Genomic DNA, 21,457 nt, shown 5'->3' on the forward strand with positions numbered 1-21,457 from the left:
TGTGCGATGGAGTTGTCAGTGTCCCGTCTCTGTCTCGTCTGCTGCTCGTTTCGTCCCGCAGTGATTCATGAATTCATTCAAGCATTCATTCATTCATTCAAAGAAGAGGTGCAGCTACCAGAGTCTCATGTGTGTTGCAGAACCTAAAAGAAAGACCATAACAATTACACGATGCATGAGGGTAAATTTTTGTTGTCCTATACAAAGAATTACGCAGCTACTGCACATAGGCTGCTATATGCAACAATAAACTGTGGGTTACTCATCCAAACATCGGACCCACAGACGCAGCTGCGCAGACTATTAACGAGTAAAAAACAAACTATATTGTTGATTGTTGTGGAGCGTATGACGAAAAAGGTGTATGTACCTACTACACAATGGTAGCAGCTAGTAGCACGTATTATTGCATGCAGTGTAACATAACTGTGGTGGCACGAACTCCACGTAAAGCTGCAGCACTATGTACATGTGAGTACAATTGGCTCCCATTCGGATGGGAGAATACCGTAGAGTGGTTTCAGAAGATCATGGACGACATATCAAGGCCGTATCAGGGACTGTTTTGTGCGGTGTACATCGATATAGTAGTCTACTATCAGACGCAGGAGGAGCACAGCTATCACTGCAGTACAAATCAACTTCAAGGAAGGCAAGTTTTTCCGGGAACAGGTGACATTTCTTGGCACAGTCCTGAATGAGCGAATGAAAATAAGCTCAGTTACAAAGACTACATGACGTATACACTTACTCAGGGTGGCCTTGCCAGGGCACTTTCGAATATTTAGTTCGTATGGCTTTGGCTACCACCAACGCCGCGCTGGTACTCGCCGGCTTAGTCACATGACGAGATCTGCAGCACAACTAACTTGACCCTAACTTGACCAAGAGAGACGTACCTTAACTAGAAACGGACGTAAACCTAAACGCTAAACCTAAAAGCCAAAAATGGACGTAAACCTCCCATTTCGGAAGTGGGGCGGTGTATTATACCAGAGGGGACTGCAAAACACGGAGCGAGCGTAGTATGGTATGGCTCCCGATGGTGCCTCCCCCTCTTCCCTCCAAAGATTCCTTAGGCTCACGAGCGAAACAGCCTTATTTTGCACTTGAGGAAACTGATCACGCTCTAACAGTTAGCCTGGTAGTAATACCTCTTTGACGGGTTTGGATTCTCTTAAGCTATTATTCCACAGTACCCGGTACCACCACAGTACCACTTACCAAGCTAGAATATCTTACGCGGCAAATACTAAAACGTACTCAGCACGTAAACATATCACTTTTAATATCAGAGCACGGTGCGCGGTACTACTTGTAGTCCCGCAGTAAGTCTCACCAGAAGACGCACCTGAGCCGAGGATTCATTAAAGTATTGGAAGCGCAGCCGAACGTAGTAGCGAAATGATCCGTGTTCATAAGAGGCAAGTTGCACCTATTTTCTAAGGTTCCCAACCGGCGGTCTCCGACCTGCTTACCGCACCACAGCAGACACCAAGATAGGTAGAAAAGCTTATCTCCCGGGTTAACATCGTGGCTCTTCAATGGTTCGTTGTTGTAGGCCCCGATGATGGGCTCGGTGCCCATGACGTCTGTGATGTATTCGTTCGAAATGTGCTGTGCTTTCACTGCATTGGGCAGTCCATTCACCATGATAGATAAGCATTGTAGCTTATCATCGAAGTTCCTCCTGCTCTCAGAATTGAACCAATTTTCTTCATGACCTGCCTCTTTGTAACGCTGTCCGTTCTCGTCGAATGCATGCATGATGTTATTCATCACGAGTCGTCCCAGAGCGCCATAGTTAATTTCGGGAGGGGCTTCCAGTGCGTAGACAGGCTTCATCATCATAGCAGGCGGAATTGTAAGCTTGTTCTGTGTCGCGTCGTAATGCACGCTGCCGTCGAACACCGGCAGTTCGCCTTTCCACTTGGCTGCGAACTCCAGATCTCCCGCAAAGACTATGGACCAGTACGTTCTAGTCTTTTCGCTCGCGTGTACGAAGTCCATGATGAAGGGACCGTTCAAGTCTGGCACGGACCGGTAGAGGTCCGCGAGGTTTGCTTCAGTGCTCACTCGGTAAGACGCGTAACCAATTTCTGCCCTCTTATGCAAACCCTGCAGCTTTGTCTGGGCAACCTTTCGGGTATTGGATACTACTACGACGCTGTATTCGAGATATCGCTCCAAGGCATTAATTATCTTTTCGAACATGGCTTTCACGCGCTTCACCCTTTCCTCTTCGACGGATGCGAAGAGCACCGCGGAGCTCATGACAAACGGAAACAACGTGTTCGCTATCCCGTAGCATTCCTCTCTCGTAACCCGAGCATCCTTGCCATCCCGAGCTCCGAGTGTGGCGTAGAGAAAATCCGCCGTCCTCCACGCCATAAACCACTTCATCGTGGCGTCTTCCGTGATAATCCTGTCGCGCAGTATTTTCATGTGGGCTGTGTAGAATCGGAAGAGGGTTCCATTTGTAAAGTAGCGGCTCAGCGCCGCGTTCCACCGCTGTAAAAGTGGTGAGTCGGGAGCCGCCGAGATTACTTCCCAGATATGTACTCCACTAAAGGGAAGTCTACGGAGACTCCTCTTGATTACTCTAATTATGGATGTCACATTGTCCACCAGCTCGTTTAAAAAATCTTCAGCGAATGCCCTATTATAGATGTCCGAAAGTACAGTGTGGACATATCGGGCTTTACCCCTTCCTCTGCTGTACCAGCCGGTCATGTACCTTGTGGTCATGGGATGCTCGTCTATGCGTATAATAAGGTGCGGCGACTCTTTAAATACGGAGAATTCGAATATTAAAGGTATGTCCAAGTCTAACGTAAATTTGACGAATATATCGAAGGAGTCAAACTGGAGATTACGGTTTTCCAGATCCATGCGTTGGCTTTGTAAATATCCTTTTATGGCATCCAAATTGCTCCTTCGGTTCGCTGATGCATCGAGGCAGTGGCGAAAGAATGAGGCGCATTTTTCGATTACCCTTTGGTTTCTGCTTGGTATAATTGATCCGTCCATGCTACTGTTGATTGACTCTGAGATACTGTGTGAGAGTACATCGAGAGTTCCCCCTTGGGCAAGGTCGTATTGAGCGGCGTAATTTCTCTTGGCTGCACCACACGCATACTCGTAAAAATTGTTGCAGGGATCCTTACTTCTGTCCACAGACATGTCGATGAGGTTTTGAATGTACCGACAGTCATCCGTGGTACAGCCAGTGATGCTTTCGTCATACCTTATGGTGGAGATCGATGAGCTTTGAGTGAATGGCCTTGGACTAGGCGTGCTGGAAGATTTACCGCCGCTTGTAGTCGCTTCAGGTACTCGAGTCAGTGCTGTGACATCGCTACTTGCGGCCCCAGGTACTAGAGTTGATGATGTGACATCGCTGCTTGCGGCACCGGGTACTCGAGTGGCACTCGTCGTCACTTCGTTGCTGGTGGGTACTGGAGGCGTGTGGCTCGGACCTGTACCTTCCCCTTGGAGACCGGTCTTGAGAATAAAGTACAGCCCCAGTATCGCCAGTCCAAGAATGATGACCAGGACGGCTCCTGCCAGAGCGTACGTTATTGGTGATGTTCCTCTGGTCTCTTGTTCCCTCTGGAGAAGAAACCTTAACGTTAAAAGACCTCACTCTGCGTAGCCTGAATCGTGTGCGCAGTGCGAATAAGCGTCGACACTTGCTTTCAATGTCTTACTACGTACAGTTTCGTCGATATCGTCAGCGTTCGAAAAGCTCTATGCGCGTTACCTCTTACATGCATCCTATGAAGGCTACACCAGGGGCGGATTTAAGGGGGGCGGGGGGGGCGACTGCCCCCCATACGGCTGTGTTCCCTATATAAAAACCCTCCTGGATGATGCTGTGCCGCAAAGCACGAAATTTCCTGAAGACCCCCCCCCCCCCCCCCCCATGACAGACTCTTAAATACGCCCCTGGGCTACACGAAATAGCGCAGTACATCTCAATAACCCACGCCAATACACGGATTGCTTGACGCAGGCCTCTGCGGCACTACGAATAGCTGTCTGTGCGGCTAATGGCAGCAGACACCAAGTGAGCAGTGAGCATTTGCATACGCTCTTCAGACGCTTGATTAAGTGATCACTGATTAAGTGATTACTGATTACTGAGTAAGTGATTGGGTTACGGTTTATATATTTCTTGCGCGGAGCAGCATGCAGATGCGCTTTTTGGCTCAACTGTACGGCTCTCAGTTACAACACATTTTTAGATAGTAGATAGTTTTCAATAATATCGGTCGAATGATAATTTCCAAGGTTACGGTCGCCAAAAGTATATAATTGTCATTTGGCGACATCAACGACAGGTTGCGTGTGGTAGCTCCAGTCAGGACGCTGTAGATAACGTTGGTTTTTGTGGTATTCTCTTTGTCTTGTAAACCATACGTATTCGATCGCACGATGCAGTTGCGATCGCAGTTGCTAAATAACGTAGTTTCCAAATTTTAATATTCACACAGATTACCTTGTTTCCTTGTGGTACTGGAAGGCTGACCCCGACCATTTCGTCCTGAGTCTTCCGTTTGGAGCTCTGAAATGTTTTACCGCCATAAAGCAGAGCTATGAAAATTGCATTTTTGAAGTTGTTCATACACTCTTTGAAATGAACTACACCGCGTAGTGTACACCTGTGTGGACCTTCGTGAAACACCCGGTATATAGTGTCTATACTAGCCCGGTGTTTTTCTACCTTAGCACATGTTTGGCACTGACTAGATGTTCGTCGTTCTTGCGGTTTATTTTGACCCGTGCGCTGTTCTCTTGACGCGATTCCAGAGACACTCGCAAACCGCTTTGCGCCAGATTTGTGTCAGTGACGCACTACTCTGAGAAAACAATGTCGATTCGAGAAGAGCACCTATACCTTTCGAGGCTTAACCACGACAGAAGATTCGTCTGCTCTTTCTTGCGATGTTTCTTCAGCGCGCTGAAAAACATGTCATACACACCCATGATATATAACGGGACAAGTCGATGCAGAAATTGACGTACAAAAATTAAGTACTAGTCTATAGGGTTAAATTGGTCAAAACGTTTAGAGGTTCGCTCCGAGGCAAAGAGATACTACGCATAAAGCCACTGTCATACAATGGACATGTAAAACTCCTTGCACTGGTCCTATACCCATGCCAACTTACTTACTCTTTCAGCTGCCTTGTCCTTGCGTTTTGATTTCGATGGCTGAAAAGATCGATAACCGAATGCCACGTTACAGGTTGTTCTTAGAACTATTACTCTCGGATATAGTATGTCCTAGTAACCCCGAACGAAACTGTGATGCGCGCAAACGATACGGATATGAAGGTTTTCGTAGGGTTGTACCTTTTCATCAGGATGCGACGCCAGTGAATCGGAAGTCTTCTCCTTGCTCTTCGATTTGCGCTGAAAGGTATAGCATTGTTAGCTGCTTTGTTAGACTCAACATTCTCGTGGGCAACTACACCTTTTCTTCAGGATTGGATGCTTTTGACTCTGTCGTCTTTTCCTGGGATTTTGAGCGCTGAAATGACAGGTGTCATCCTTAGGCATATGAAACGAGTATATTTGTTTGGTCCTTGTCGTCGCAACCTATAGTCAAGTGTGCGGGTGTAACTATACCTTATCCTTTTTGTCGGATGTCCTTGAGTCCTCAGTCTTTTCTTTGGACTTTTTTGATTTCTGAAAGATACGAGATGGCATTGTTAGGAGCCAGCCACTTTTATTCCTCTGCTCTGCCGTCGACGTGCTCTTGCCTTTTTCTCAGGATCAGCAGACTTTTCCTTGCTCCTGGATTTTGAGGGCTACAAAGCGGACACATATTTAGTGACGTTTTCGTTTTTCTTTAATATTATAGGAATCAGACAGGACAGTGGGGCAAGAAGTACAGAGTGACGTCACACAATTTGAAGGCACACGAAATCGGGACATGATGTCAACATGGTACCATGGAAGGACTGGTACGATGAGGATTACAACCATAATTTGATTTCTAACGGATACATTGTAAGGGGAAGACTAAGGAGAGCTGTGAGGCAGAGAAATTAGACAAGGAAAAATGTTTTGTAAGGAGGAGTTTTACTCTTTCCTCTAAAAAAGCAGAAGGTGGGACTACAATGTGTTCAGACCTACGTCCTTCACCGCACCTAAAGGTCGAAAGCTATAAAGGGTCTTCTAGGAATAAATGATAATCGTGCCTAGCTCGTATTACTGCTCCGAAAACAGTCCCATTTTTACCTTTTCTGCGGGGAGCGAAGTCGTGCTCTCTTCCATTGTGTCCTAGGTGCGTAACATCCAGCCTGTAACAGAAATTTATTTCATTGCCTTTTCTAAAATTGCTCCAAATTCGAAAATTCAAGTTTCCACACAAACGCCGAACGGAAAGAGTAAGCACCACATACTCTACCCTATAGACCCTTACAGAATATTCTGAGGTTCCCTTCTGTTCCCCTTCACATTATCTCGGAACTGACGTCTTTTCTTCATCTTGGTCGCCGTGCGACTTCCTTACCCTATAGTTAGTCTACATATTTTGATTTCTCACGAGCATAATTTATCACGATTATCATTTCTGGTGGCGAAGTGAATCGGAGCCGTAGGGTTTTGCGCTATGTCCAGCTCTTGCGATGGAATAGCAGGACCAGATTATAGCAGGACTATTCTCTCGGCCTTTTGAATAAAGCAACGCAGAACCGACACATATCCGTTTACGTTATCCGCAGCAAGCTTACCTTTCAGAGATTGCAGAAGCTGGACAGAGCACTTGACTACTGCGACGGAAAGGAATGCTCGTACAACGTGGCAGCGAACGGATAACCGTGGCTTCTTCTTCTTCCTCCTTGTTCTCATGTGCAAAGCACGTGACAATTTCCAACTAACTTTCTTCTTCTTCCTTCGCCTCTGGCCGCCAACCACCAAGGGAGATTGGCCAGGGCTAACCTAATGGCTAAACGTGGCTATGTTTCCCAGCTATGGTCGATGCGTATACGCTGGAGCTCTTTTACGCCGCTGGAGGCACGAAAATACTAGGTATCATTATTGCGCTGTAACGACATTCACAAGACCACTTTGCACATCAGCGGCTCGCTCATGTGACAGAAGTGCACCTTTTAGTAGGAGCGCCGTGGTCGCTCTTTGGTGGTAGCCCCAAGGTCACGCTCAAGACTGGGAGGTTGCAGGATCGAGTCCTACCGCCGACTGGGCCGCGTCGGGTTCACTCTACGTCTTCCGATAGACTTTTCAGACAGATGTCGGCACAGTTGCCCCGAGGACGCGTGCAATCCCCCCTCCCACCCGCCCCTGATCCCTACTCCCATCTTACTGTACTCCCTGTATCAGCACTCGTCCGTGCATCGCAGTTGCGACGTGGTGCTTAAGACAAAATTTAAAAGATCAAAACACAAAAAAAGATGAAGAAAAACACATCCTTTTAGTCGGGGTGTTTGAAGGAGCGAAACGGTCCGCAATCGTGCACAGGCATATCTGGAAATGGACTGTGCTTTGCAAAGTATAGGCCACTGACTGAACCACTAGTCGTCGGGTGGGGTGGGGAAGTGCTATCGAGGATGTGAAAGGGCGTTGTACTCTTGAGGGTGCTTACCAGAAAACCATGACATACAGCGTCCTCTTTCGGTGCTTACTTACGTTACAAAGATGGACTGACACGTAACACCTGCTCCCTCGTACCCGTCCAGTTTTTGGAAGCTCACAACCGTTTGTCGTTCTTTTATGTATATTTTATTTTCTGTACGTATTTTCTTACGCGTTTCTTTGGGGTTCCTGCACCTCGTCAGTCACTACTACCAAATTTTCAGTCTTGGGAAAAGTTACTTGAAAAAATAACTGAGTTCCAGTTACAACACGAACAAACAAAAAAAAATTCAGTTACAGGCACAGTTACTCCGCACAAATAGTAACTTTTATTCTACTACATTGTTTAGCAGTGCAATGTGAGTACTTGTGCAGGTTGTACTGGAGCAACAGCCTCTGCTCCATGCACGTTTGTCTCTAAGTCTATCCCGCTCTATTTCAAAGCGGCCCTACCAATGTTGAACACTCGCTCAACTGGAACACGAGACAGGACCAATGCTTCTTTTATATTGCACTTAGGAGCCCTGACCACAGAACTGTTTTCTTGTCATCAGAGTAATGATAGCGTTTTATATTGTAGCAATATCAAAATTAACTTTAATTTGACCCCTATACGAGGCTAGGGTGCCGGCGCTGTACCTCTGTGCGAGGGTACCGCGAGCGTGTCCTAGCATAGTGGTTGTCGAGGGCCACATCCGAATGCCGTGGACGTGCCACACGCTTGTGTATGAGTAGCGGTGATAGAGCTGCACCCTTTTCATATCTCCATTCTTTTAGAGCCACGGGCAATTTTTGTAAGCCACGAACAACTTACCGCTAAGGGCACTGAAAGAAAATGCGAACGCTTTCCGAAATCAGCGTGGAAAACTTGTTCTGATTCTGAAAGTAACTAGTTATTTCTAATTAAATTACTTCCCAAGGCTGCAAATTTCTCGGCGGTGGAATCTCGTACTGTCCAGCTGTCTGTGCCTCTGTACACAACTACTTAATGTTGAACATAACACAAGGAGGCAAGCGAGCTGGTGTGCGGATGTATAGAAGGCAACATTTCCTTGAGCTTGAGGAAGGACGAGGACGGAACAGCAACAAGACAGGATGAGGCTCACATGCCTTCTACAACTACTTAAACTCAAGACATTGCTACGTTATAGATGGAGCTCCTTTTCCTCCGGGTCAAGGGCAGAAAAAGTAAATTAATTCTAGGAGTGTTACTCTCATTCTTAAACGCAATATCTCCTCCTGCGTTTCGGTGCAACAACAACACAAGAATGAACAACAGAGATCCGTGCTCTTTATTGCTCTGATCTGTCGGTAGCATGTATGCCACAGCATCTTCAGTCCAGGAACCACGAAATATTGTCGTACTATACACAATACACATACACACAGGACGGCCCGTTGCAGGTCCGTATACAGGTGCCTGGACCACGCCAGGACCAGCCTCTGAACAAGCGTCTTGCATCCCGCGCACAGCACACATGCAGAGTGCACGCCAGACAGGGCACACGAGGTCAGCTGTAGGGTCTCTATGTCAGGGAAAGCACAGCACTTTTATAAGAGTATCACCAGGAGTATCAGTTCAGTGTCCGGGTCCTTGATGAAGACAGTATCAAGCTACCCGTTCCTAAAGACCGTGTATAGTTTGTATTGGACTATATATAGAAGTCAGTAGTCCAGTGCATAAGCAGTGGCGTTCGAGTCTTGCAAGAGCTGGAGGGCCGCATACTTGATCGCGCATCGCACGGCACCAACATTGTGAGGTCGGCTGACAAGAAGAACCCGCGGACAGAGAACGCCGCATCTCAAGATGTCGTTGGCACAACCACTGACGCGAATAATTTTGTATGTTTTTTTGTCTGGCCGAGAACGACAGCGGATGCTCAAAGGATAATTAGAGATAGATAATTAGGAATAGAGGTTTAACGGTGATGGCCTCTCCATCGGATAAACTTGACCAACGCCGCCTAGATGCACAAGGCTTGGTGTATGCCTTCTCTCACTCATTCTCCACGTATAGACATACAATGTCAGAATGTCGTCTGCTTCATCCAATCGCCGCAGACGATTGGCTACCAGTGGCTTCATGCGGCCGGTGGTGGGTCGTGACTGGCAGACTCTCAATGACTGCGTCACGTCGTTTAAGCGTTCATGCTTTGTTATCTAGAGGGCTGCGGCAAAGCATGGAAGGTGGCGTTTTGTTTCACCCTACTTCTTTTTTCTTTTTGAGCAAGCGATACCTGCGACACCAAGCGTTCAGAAAACACGAAGACTAGTCACTTCTGAATTTGAATTAACGTTTCTTGCCATTTCGAAGCTGCACTACGCGTCCGCGACTTACACGTAAGTGTACTCTAATTGCTTTTACGCGACAAATATTTGTGCTGTGAATCGTTCATATTAATCAATAAGTACGCAATTGGCTTTGAGAGGTCATGTGCACTGATGCCGTTTGCAAAGTGTGAGTATATTGGCGAAGTACTTGTAGCTAAGAGTCCTTGCATTCGAACGGCGATTATGTCTACATAAAATCCGCTTTTGTAATGCGGCTCTTTGCTGCCTTTTAATAGCGGGCCAGCCGTTGACCAAACAAAATTCATCTGTTCTGATTGCTCCAGCCTTCTTCACAGCGACCTGTCTAAGCTGGCCAAGCAATGTTCAATCGTCTCTGTCGTTGTTAACTATCTTCGTCTAGATAACACACGAGACTGAACGAGGCAGAAATATGACGTTGAAAGACGTTGTGGCATGGAGATGCAATGAACTTGCTAGAGGTGTAGAGGAGATGTATCGAAGCTAAGGTGTACCAGTGACTGGATGTCGGCGTCGACACTTGTGGGCATGCAGTGCCAAGGGCCTAAGTGTCAATCGCCTCGTTCGCTTTGGAATGAACATGTTGTTCATTAGAAATTGAAAACGAAAATTCTCCTGTTGTTTAGGCGATTTTTGGTGATTTGAAAATGTGGCAAAGTACAGTAGGATTAGACTGGGTCACCTTTGTGGTGTCCCCACTGCTGAGGCCACCACTTGCAAGGGACGGGCACAAATATTCTGCATTGCGACTGCTTCGATGGTTCTGCATCAGAGATGGTGAAATACTTCTCTTGAAGACTGGTGCATGGATCAGAGTACTGTACTGTGAAGTCCTGTATATTCAACGCTAGCCTTAGGCCCCTAGCTGGTTTACATGGCCTTTGTGCATTGTGAAGAGCTTGCAGACGACGGCGCGCGCAGACTACAGTGCGTCCATCTATACTGCAGACGTTCTAGAGGGAACGAAAGAGGAAGACTGTCCGGAGCTGTGTTCAGGTTAAGCGTCCCTAAACCAGTTCACAACGGGGCATAGTAAGAGTATGTAGCACGGGCGTACTTAGTTCCACCACTGGGACGTCGTTTTGCACAGTTAACGCCAAGTTAGTATTTGGCACTTTAGAGGGCTCTGGTCGAACTGTCCGGGATGTACGCCGCCATTTATCTGCCCTGCTCGTTCAACTTGAAAGCACGAGTAGTTTCTTCCGGTTTCCTTTTCTTTACGGGTGGAAGTAGCCCCGATATAAGGTTGAACGATCTGGCAGACATGCGCAGGAATGAAATGACTGGAGTTCAGTTGATAATACACGGCATCCGCATCACCACATTGCCGCCGACTGAAGGTCAATGTTGACGTCCTTGTTGGATGGACTGACCGTGAAGCTGAAACCCGTGCTTCTTCTGAAAGACAGAAGAAAAATCCGTTTGTAAAAGGTAACTCCTGTCGGCTCAGGCTCCCCAAGTACGTGGCACAAACGTTAGCGACACAGACAATCATTCCAGGACAGGAAGCTTACCTGGGTGGCAGTTGTAGATGGTTGCTGCTTTTTCGCCGTTGCTCCTTAGCAGCATACTTTCCGAAATGCTGCAAGGACACCGCCCTCTTGCCATCGATTACCACGCTCCCATCGTCATCGTCGTCGTTATCGAAGGCAGCGTTGTCGATGCCTCCAACGCTCCCGCTTGCCACAGCCAGAGCTTCCTTCGGACAGTCCGAACCGTCAGGGCACAGGCTCAGCTGCGAATCGAGATGACCGTGAGATAAGTCCATTAAGCGATCAGCTTTACATGTCCAACTCTACTCTTCCCACTCCAATGCGCTGATAGATGCCTGTTTTTCCGTGTATCCCAGTAGCAGATGAGTGGTACTGTGCTACGGCAGAAGATAATACATTCCCAGTCCCCCAGGTGACAGACGACAGAACGTGACACCTTCGTTCACGTTCAATTCCTTTTTGTCACAGCAATGCTTGTGTAATGATAACGCAGGCTGCCCCCTTCACGTCAAATAATGCTGTACGCATTGCAAATTGATGAGCGATGCCTAAAGGGAAGCGAGATCTACAGCTGGATTTTAGCAGGACCCGAGAGCCACCGGTGGCCTGATGGTTACATCTAGCGATCAGTCGTTTCTTCGTGCTCTGGAAGCAAAGTACTTTGTCATAGATACCTGGAGATCGCATCCACGCGTCCGAAAATTGATGATGTCGTGGTACCACAGGGTCACTGAAGCCGCCCGTTGGTTCTTGGTCACATGAACCAAAGGCCACATGAAAGCGCCTGCGGCTCACTCTCCGAGGTTCGTCGCACACTCCAGATGGCTTTGGCATATAGGATGAACCTCCGCGCATGCTCGTGACAGACAATTACATTTCGACACAGTTCTCATGTACAGCCATCATCAGTCATATACGCTCGACCTCATGTTTCGTTTTGTTCTGTCTCTCGTTTTGATCATGCGTCCTCCCTTCGCGAAACGTGGCGGAGACGAGAAGCACGGAGGGGGTAGAGGTACAGCGGAACCCTAATTCCAATTTTATTTCCGTTTAATTAGCTCGTCTAGATCAACAGTGCTGGAGGAACAACGAGGCCAGATGGGTGCGGGTAGGCGATGTGGGCCATCGATAGGCCTTGTTTGTTTTCTGGCGCGGATTAGCTGTGCTTTCCGTGCACGTGTGCCCTGCCCGAGGCAGCACCTCTCAACCAGTCAAGGTCGTGCCTTTTGAAATCTGAGCGGGACATTTTATCGTAGCCGTAGTACACAAGTTAAATACTTCATTACCCTTTTTTGCGATACGCTATCTTTCTGTCTGGATGAAACACACGTATCAAAGAATCAATGTAAGCGAAAAAAAAGCATTTTAAGCACCTCAAAGAAACGACAGCACAGAAAAGCGCGAAAGGAGGCCACAAGTTTTTTTTTAAAATTCATTCCGTGTTAGCGTCAAGAAACAACTGTTCCCCGTGAAGTCGGCCCAGGACGGACACTAATCCCCCTGTCCCCCAGTTCCTTCCTGCTGTCCTCTCCCCATCTGTCCACAGCTGTACGCCGCTCATAGCTACAATTGCTTCGCAGCGCTAACACGGAATAAAAAAAAGTATTATCGTAGAAGCAGCAAATGAGTCGTGGAAGTTAATGGATGGGATAGCTCGTAACGGGTTTTGGAAGAAACTTCTGCAAAAAGATAGTGATGTGACCTGACGTTCATGGGCCAGCTCTGTGGTGAATACATACCTGCATCAGAGAGTTACGGTGACGCCGAAGGAAATAAGAAGAAAGAAAGCAGGAGGTGGCTCGGCGCCATTAATTGGGAACAGAAGTGGTTGTACGAAACAGACACACGCGGACAGAGTCTCAATAGCCATTCTCTCCTTGTGAATGTACCGTCTCGTACACCTCACCTTCGAGCCAATGTTGGATATCGTGCTAGTCTTGCGATCTCCGAGGTCCTGCCCCACGAAATACCGGTACGGTGTGTCGTAGTCTACTTGTAGAATGGTGGAAAACTTGTTTGGGAACAGCGTGTCCACCACGGCAACTGCGAAGCCGCACAACACTGCGATCACACCTGTGGGAGGGAGAAACCAATTCAGGCGATCAACAGTGGAGTTAAGCGAGTTCATGGGCAGCAGTTTGGACAGGGGACAGAAGGAAATGCAAGACAGAGCATCAACAACTTTATTTGATGATGATGATGGCTGGGGAGTTTTATTACCAGGGTCAATACTCTACCCCATTGCTGGTTGTGTTTGTTGTGATGTGGCAGATGGAGCCCCTTTCAAACAGCAGTTTCCCGCATTCGGCAACTGGAGTACAACTCGGCTGGGTCGAATCTCTAAACGTGACACTAGAGACCAGAAAATGGTGAATTCGAATCTTCGGACGGCACCGCAGCTATGCTGTCCGAGGTTTTCCATGGGTCTTCCGGCAGAGCTTCCAGACGGAACAGTTTCCCTTGAATCGGCTCGGGACATAAACCCCCTTTCTCCCATTCCTTCCCGCTAACACCGCTCTGGTACCCACATTTGTACACTGCTCATAGCCGCGGTTGCTTCGTGGTGGTAACACCCAAGCAACTGCAGTATTTCCTTCTCCTTTCCGCATCTACTCCGTACTAGACGACTGTCCTTGAGTGTCTTCCCGCTTGCGTGTCTTGTTCCGCTTCCACAACTTCCACCGTAGGTAAGTCTTACCGGATTTACTCCTAATTCGTGGAGGCGTTTAAAAGAAGCCACCTTTTTACCCATCGCAATTGTTCGTGAAACGAGTGTCCTCACGTCTGCTGCAACTAACGAGGAACTAAAGACCGAACCTAGGCGGGAACTCGCGGGATCTGCCGGAAATGAAACAGCTTCTCGCATTCAGTAATAAACAGAAAGTAACAGTTAGTTAACAGAAAGGAAGTGACGCCTGTTCTAGTAAAACTCTAAAAGGCAGTCTCCAAGAGAGCATTGCGACAGGAGAGAGGCTTACTCGCTCTCATTTCCTAGTAAAGGCCCCAACCACACATCATCATCATCGTCTTTCGCTTTCAGAATGAGACCGCCAACGGCACCTGTTCCTGGAACGTACGTGACAATGTGTAAGAAGCCGTCGCCTGGGGGTCGCTCAAGTATTCATTGACCTAGATACGTGGTCGCTTGGCAGCCCTTGCACTTGAGGGCCACCCTCTACGGTTACCCCTTTCAGCACGCCACCAACGATGCACGGCCGCGGTCGAGACGTAATGGTCGTTGACCTTTTCCTCCGAGCAGAGGTCACCTTCAGGCAACACCACCAACGCCATCGCTGTGGGCAGCCTTTGATTTATGGTTCATGCGGCTGGCGTTCATTTAGCAGCTACTGCTTCTGTCGTAGGTTCAGGATACGAATGTCAGGGAAGTCGTGGCACACTGCTCGAATGTGCTCGCTGCGCTGCTTAGGTACTGCAGGGCGCGCTCGGTGCTGTAAGCGGCGCACTCCTGTCGCAGCTGTATTGACGAGAATAGTTACCGCAAGCAACAAATACCGTTAATACAACAAACCAGTAGATACCACAAAAAAAAAAAAAAAGACAAGAAGCTTCGTTGACAAATGGAAAGTTCGGCGATTCGGTGATGGTGGATCAAATGGAACAACAACAACTACATGAATGACGATGAGACGCTACGTTTCGTCTTGTAGTGCGCCACGGGTCCAGGGGAGAACTGTTTTCGAGTGAGTCACAACGTGCAAATGAAGCATGGACATCGCTTTGACAGTGGGAGACATCAGCATACCTGCAACAAGAACTGCCCAGAAGCACCAGCCGAAGGTGAAGCGTAGCAGGCCGCCTTGAAAAGGTATGACAAGAGGGCTGGCCGGCAGCAAGAACATGTACATGGCGTCGGAGAAGAGCATCACAGCGCCAGTTATTTGCATGGTGTACGCTCCGTACCGTGGCACCGCACACAGTAGGATGTTCATCAACAGCCATAGCGCGAACGCCGTCCTGGAAACGAGCACAAGTCAGAGCATCATCAGCTGCAACGGGGCTGTGCTGAGTACAAGGGCTGCGCGGAGCGCGCATGCTTGCCGAGGAAATAAATTTAGCTAAAGTTAAGTTATAGCACAAATGTCCACAAGAAGAGCGCGACGCCACAAGGAACATAAAGCTTTTATCTTTGTTGTGGCGTGCTGAAGAATGACGTTAGTTCAAGCGGTAGTAATAGGAAACGGTTCAGAGCTGCACGATGCGTACTTTCTTTAAACAATAACTGAATAGAAGATTAAAGGGTATGAAATTCGAGAGTACGAGCTCTTTGCACGAAAACGAGACCGTGGGACGAAGGACTAAGCACAAGGCGCAGTAGCGGACCTTTTCATTTAATTTAATTTCATTAATTTTAACCTTACGTACCCTGAACTGGGCGCTTTCCGCTCTGGATCGACCGAAATTGCGTGCTGTGGGAGCTGAGTACGTAACATGATTGATAAACCACGTGGATGATTCCAACCGTTTTCTTCGCGAGTATCGTAATGTCATATAGTGCAACCGAATGCTGAAAACCCTCACGCTTTTTGAGGGTATATCTTAATTAATCTGTTAATTACTTTAGTGAACTGGTGGTGAGGTTCAAAGTCCAGAGGACATGGCATGACGAGACGACTGGGCATAAAAATAAAGCAATGATCTTCATGTTGAATACGCTGACCAACTTACCAGAGCAGTAAGAAAGAGTAGTATCCAGCTACTCGGTACCTCCGACCCCAGCAGAAGCCTTCCAAGTCTTGACTGAGATACTCGGCGATGGTGAGGATAGGGAAAGGCAACCCTTTCACCAAGGCTGCTCTGTAGTCCTCCTTGATTTGTGTCGCTGAAACAGCGGAGCCTGACACTGCTTCAGCTGCAGGCTTGGCTAACACAAAACGTAAGTACACAAGGGCACAGATTTTTGGCAATCGTAAAGTCGATGGGTTGGCGCGCGTCAAGTAAGCAAGGGCTGCTAACTACTACTATGTAATGAATTTCTTCACAAAAGAAAGAAAAAGAGGAGAAAAGAAACTTTGCTGATGTGTTTTCGTGGGATGTGCGCAGAATTGTGGACTGGCATGCCGACAGCACAGCAGAACAGTACCGTTATCTTGCATGCGGTAGAGAGTTGAATAGACCTCTTTCGAAAAGTAAGCGCCACCTGTGGCACGCAAGTGCTCATGGGAACTTAGAGCGCCTTGATGCATCAACGAGACGGCCATACGCGGAGGTAGAGGAAGAAGAACAACACTCCCGGTGTGCGCAGCAGCATCGTCAGCCGGGGTAAATCACAACCGAAGCAGACGACAAAGTAGTGTCCCTCAAAGTTTCCATACTACTTTGCGTCGCGCTCATATTTTTAAAATCGTCTATTGGTCACGCTTCCAGCTTTGAGGTGAATTGTCGAATTCGAGACTTTTCGGACGGACTTGTTTAAATACAGCAATAGGCACAGAGATCATACATGCAATTGTACGTATGGACAGTTTCAACACGGTAGGTTGCCACTATGAAGGTCGGAATAGAAAAATGAAACTACTATTTGAAACATAAGCTTTCTCATACCATGTCACGTACATGTAAACGACTATTTAGTAAATGCTGCCAGTTATTAGTGTTTGTACAGTGCTGGACAAAAGTTTACTGAACACGCTCCGGCGCATTCCTTCCTCACGAGTGACACGCTAGCAGCGTATGATACCGTACGGACTTCCAAACATGTGACTGCCTTACCTAGGCACATGTCCGTACGCTCCCTTTCGCTGCTACCGTGTCACTAGCTCTGAGGAAGGAATGCGGCGGAACAAGTTCCTTAAACTTTTGTCCAGCACTGCACGTTAGTGAAATAAAATTTCGAAGCAACGTCGAGGAACCCGCACTGTACAGATTACAGAATTGGGCTTAAAGGAAGACTTCGGAAGAATTCGAAAAAAATCAGGTGAGCATCATACCGAACACGGACCGCTCCATTGATGCTGAATACAACATTCGCATTCATCTTGTGCGAGTAATTCGTAAATGATGACAATACAAAACCGAAACCAACATGCAAAGCGCACAGCGGTTCGCCCGGAGGCAGATACTGTGACGTCACCCGGCATTGTCGTCTGCTACGAAGCTTGCATGCTTCCGTGCAGGATGACGTCGGCAATGTCGCTTTCAGCGCCCTCTTACTTCACAGAGGCGAAGCGTTTACTACGTAATAATTCGTCCGAATGAAATCTGCGCACTCTGGGAACGCGATATTTCGTATGTATGTTCCTGACACCCCAAGGGTTACTGCTATGTCACAATCGTTGTGGTGATTTTGTTGCGGAGTCCCACTTTAAGGTACTTTTTCGGAAAGCAGCACGCATTAAACATGTCACAGTGCGGTGACGCAATTAAGAATTCCGTGTAACTGACACTCGCTGCTTTCGCGTGTGTTGCCCCTTCCGCGGGACAGCCGGGAAGCACGATGCGGTTTTCATACAACAGCACGGCGGTATGAACGCGTTGATGCGTGAAAGGATGCAAGACTCTGGTAAATGTGCGGTGTTTACAAACAAGCAGGCACAGTAAAATATATGCCCTTGAGTGGCCCCGTGAGCGCGTATGCAGTACAAGGAACGTTCTGCCATGAATATTCAGTGAGAGAAAGTGCTAACGAACATCGCGTGCTTGGTATGCTGGTTGCAACCATAAACCTAACGCAGGACAAGTGCCGTGCCAAGCGGAACATTTTGCTGGCAAGGTATCTGTGTTAAGAGGAGGCTATTTCACAACACTAGACACGTTAAACTAACAGTCTGCATGCGCAATACGTTCTGAGTTGTATCGGCATCGACGTGGAATTCCTGCCACAAGGACTGGCTTCCTATATCGTCTGTATCCGTCATCAACAAGTACATCCCTACCTACGTGTCTAGTACGATAAAATAGTAGTATTTGTAGTACTACCTCCCATCACGTACCTAGCAACCTACCTGATCTGGTAGGCGCCTGTAGTGCCCTGTGGCCAGCGTAATCACGTTGGGTATAAGCGACAAAAATTACATACCCATACTATCATTAATGTGCGTGTCCTGCGTTAATCCTTTTTGTGTATTTAACAAGGTAGCTGTGCCTCGTAAAAGTTTAGTTGGAGCCTCCTTTGTCTGTCTATTCTGTGTCCGTGTTTTACTAGGTCCTGAAACCTTCAAGCATGGAAAAGCACCAAGAAGCCTATATTGCCGCTTTAATAAATTGGAAGGGAGACCTGGGCCTGACCTCTTCCCTGAAGGGAGGCCTGAGACCAGGAATAGTAGTCTTCTATTGAAGACTAGAGCATGGGACCACATCGCGTTGCAAAAATATTACTTCTCTGACCCTAAAAAACGGTGAGGCCCCGTACCAGGCGAACATTGGGATGCAGGTCTTAGTGGGCTTTTTTTTAAAGACATCCTTTAATTAAATCACCGAATCAAAAACACTTACTAAAGGTAAAACTGCTTCTCCTGCTAGTGCTATAGAGTACTTTCCATTGCTTCCTATGCAGTGGAAATCAATTCTGATGTTCCACATCGCTTACGTCTAGTACCTAGTACCATCTGGTACCACCTATTAAAAAAAAGATGAGCTCATGCCCTGCATTCGCGACGAGCTAATCCGACAGATTCCGTTCAATGCAGTGGCCTTCTCTGCTCCTCTCCCGAGACTCTGGCCTGCTTATCCGTCCCTGTACAATGCAATTACCTGCAGTGACGTCAATGCCTGCAGGACAAACACTTCCTTCCTACCGAGTCAACCGCCGAGAGTTTACAATCACTCTGGAACCCTGTGATAGAATAATTTATCTGCCGCAGCTTAAGTGCTTTCACTTTCGCATTGCTTCCCCACTTTACACAGCGGAATGGAAAGACGTGAAAGCTGCTTCATGGCCTGCTGAGCAAAAGGAGCGGAACCAATCTGCGCGTGCGGACGTGAAAAAAAGCAAAACAAAAGCGGTTCTTACGCATTCCGGGGCCGACATCGTGCCGACCTTGTTCGACATGCCAAATGTCAGCCCAATGTCCTCGCTGAACGAAAGGCGGTCACCGGAACGTCGCCGTAAAGAGATTGTCACGAACAAGTTATACTTACGTCCAAACCACATGAACCGTTCGTTGAAGTTGATCTCCTCGCTGTGGCTCTGTGTTGGTGTGGCTGTGAACGGCAAGGAAGAGACAGTTAGAGTGCGGTTCCGTGGAAAATGCACGCTATCTTAGGCGCAGGGACTAGTACACTGTTAGAAGGAGACGATGAGATGAAGTGTTGCTCAGAAATAACAATCAATTTCCTGGCAAACGATTCAGCATTCGGTGGGGTATGCTACCGCTTTTGTGGTGCCTTCTTCGACGGCATTCCAGCATGACGCTAGACAGTTCCAGAGACCAATGAGCATACAACTTTACAAGGAGGAAGGTCATGTCAAGGCACCTGTCTTCCGAGGCTGACATACTCAGGAATACTCGACATGTCTCACTTGAGAGTAGTGGCTTCAGATGTGTGCAAGGCGAGCACGTTGTGCTATAGGTCAAATTTAGTAAGAAGCTTTGGATTCCGGTAGCCTTCTCTATTTCTTTTTTTCGCCAACGCCAACACCGGTAGCTTCTCGCGTGAGATGTCACGTGACAGCGCATCCCTGGTCGCTACGTTAGGTCATTTCAAGCTCATCTGATGTGCTTTGTCATCGTTCTTATGCGTGTATATGCTCATGACAGTCATACTCACCCCGCAGTGTAATATTGACGCTGTTGAGCCCAATGTGGACCCCGACTTGTGCTGAGATCCGATCTGTAGAGAAGGCGCGGTACGGACTAGAGACTCGAGCTGAGGCCACGTGCCAGTCGTTGCCATGGATGGCGACTGAAAAATAATGATATGTTGATTGAGTTGGTTGTATTACATTCAAAGATAACGGAACGTTAAAACCTATAATATTTCAGACTCAAACAGAAGTAGTTTCTCGAAACGCATTACCGTACATAACCAGCGTGTCTCCAGCTGTCATGGAATAACAATTCATCTCTGCGATTGCTTCGCAAGATTAACATTAGTTTTGATAAGATTTCCGGTTATTAAAGTAATAACATATCGTCAACATGAACATTTAACTATTAACCGATTGTACACGCAGTGCTTCGAATGTACGTTTTCTGGTGCTCATTCCTCTTTACGACTTGTGTCTGCGTCTGTGCTTGGCTTCAGCGACTTTCAAAGCAGAAGACCGGAAACAGTTCGCTTCGGATGAACAGCGAAAGTTCTGCGAAAGACTTTTCGTTCCGTAGTCACGATGTGTGAAGAAAGGATAAACGTAGTACTACGTTAATGGTTCTTGAAGACTATTCAGGCGGAACTCGAGGGATCTGCACGAAAGCGAGGCTGCATAATGACTAGCGTTTTCTTTGAAAAATTTACATGCCTCGCTAATTTGTTTCATCGTTATTTCCCGCACGAATAACTTCAGGTTCGCCACCCAAAGAAAGACAGGGTAGATGCAGTATATTTCGCAGGGTTGCGCAAGAAAAAAACGTTACGAAAGAATTACGTAGAAATCTCATATTCAGTATCACACGGTGAAAAGCTCGTCTGCAGAGAACCACGTGAATACCTTCGGGTACTGAGACTATGAATGTACTTCACGCTGTCAAATGGGTACTTTCATACATTGGAAGATGGGATGTTAAGGGCAGATAGGCACATTTTTGCACTAATAGCATAACGGCATGGGTACCTCCATGTTAAAGTTTTGAGTGCATAGACAGTTCTGCACGCAACATGTCCCAATGCTGCAATATGGAGGGTTTCCCTTAGCGGAATATTTCACTCTTAACGAATCAGATGGTATATTTTTGTTGAAAATGATAGTGCATTTTATGCTTTACCAAGGCTCCGCGCTACCTTGCGTGAGGTTGTGCGGTGTAATTTAGTATCAGCATCGCAGAGCCCTGGAATCCACGCGATTTGAAATACCCGGGCGAGGCCAGGCAGCGGCCGTGCGGCCTCCTGTTCGCTGCCATCTTCGCTCCCACGTGACCATCCCAGAGTGAACGTCA

At 47.5% G+C, this 21,457-nt stretch overlaps 2 protein-coding genes across 3 annotated transcripts in view; both read right to left on the reverse strand.

The window, feature by feature from the left end:
- Nucleotides 1-1,271: 1,271 nt before the first annotated feature.
- On the reverse strand, nucleotides 1,272-6,879 carry LOC135366222 (neprilysin-2-like). Its single transcript, XM_064598891.1, has 10 exons — nucleotides 6,744-6,879; nucleotides 6,250-6,311; nucleotides 5,769-5,816; nucleotides 5,635-5,694; nucleotides 5,480-5,536; nucleotides 5,359-5,418; nucleotides 5,179-5,217; nucleotides 4,901-4,963; nucleotides 4,502-4,567; nucleotides 1,272-3,612 (listed from the first exon to the last, which is right to left on the reverse strand). The coding sequence occupies exons 2-10, from the start codon at nucleotides 6,283-6,285 to the stop codon at nucleotides 1,336-1,338; spliced, it is 2,706 nt and encodes a 901-aa protein (XP_064454961.1). The 5' UTR covers nucleotides 6,286-6,311; nucleotides 6,744-6,879; the 3' UTR covers nucleotides 1,272-1,335.
- A 3,649-nt stretch (nucleotides 6,880-10,528) lies between these two features.
- LOC135367186 (dual oxidase maturation factor 2-like) overlaps nucleotides 10,529-21,457 on the reverse strand; it is a 59,781-nt gene continuing 48,852 nt past the window's right edge. The window contains exons 3-9 of one of the 2 annotated variants that reach the window (XM_064600336.1): nucleotides 20,133-20,267; nucleotides 19,503-19,565; nucleotides 16,092-16,245; nucleotides 15,169-15,380; nucleotides 13,312-13,478; nucleotides 11,427-11,647; nucleotides 10,529-11,310 (exon numbers count right to left, since the gene is read on the reverse strand). In XM_064600336.1, the coding sequence (XP_064456406.1) occupies nucleotides 11,229-11,310; nucleotides 11,427-11,647; nucleotides 13,312-13,478; nucleotides 15,169-15,380; nucleotides 16,092-16,245; nucleotides 19,503-19,565; nucleotides 20,133-20,267 (1,034 nt within the window). In that variant the 3' untranslated portion in view covers nucleotides 10,529-11,228. Of the gene's footprint in view, nucleotides 11,311-11,426; nucleotides 11,648-13,311; nucleotides 13,479-15,168; nucleotides 15,381-16,091; nucleotides 16,261-19,502; nucleotides 19,566-20,132; nucleotides 20,268-21,457 lie in introns of both variants that reach the window. The other variant, XM_064600335.1, reaches the window with a different exon arrangement.

This window comes from Ornithodoros turicata, chromosome 8 (genome assembly GCF_037126465.1).
Source record: "Ornithodoros turicata isolate Travis chromosome 8, ASM3712646v1, whole genome shotgun sequence".
Lineage (NCBI taxonomy): Eukaryota > Metazoa > Arthropoda > Arachnida > Ixodida > Argasidae > Ornithodoros > Ornithodoros turicata.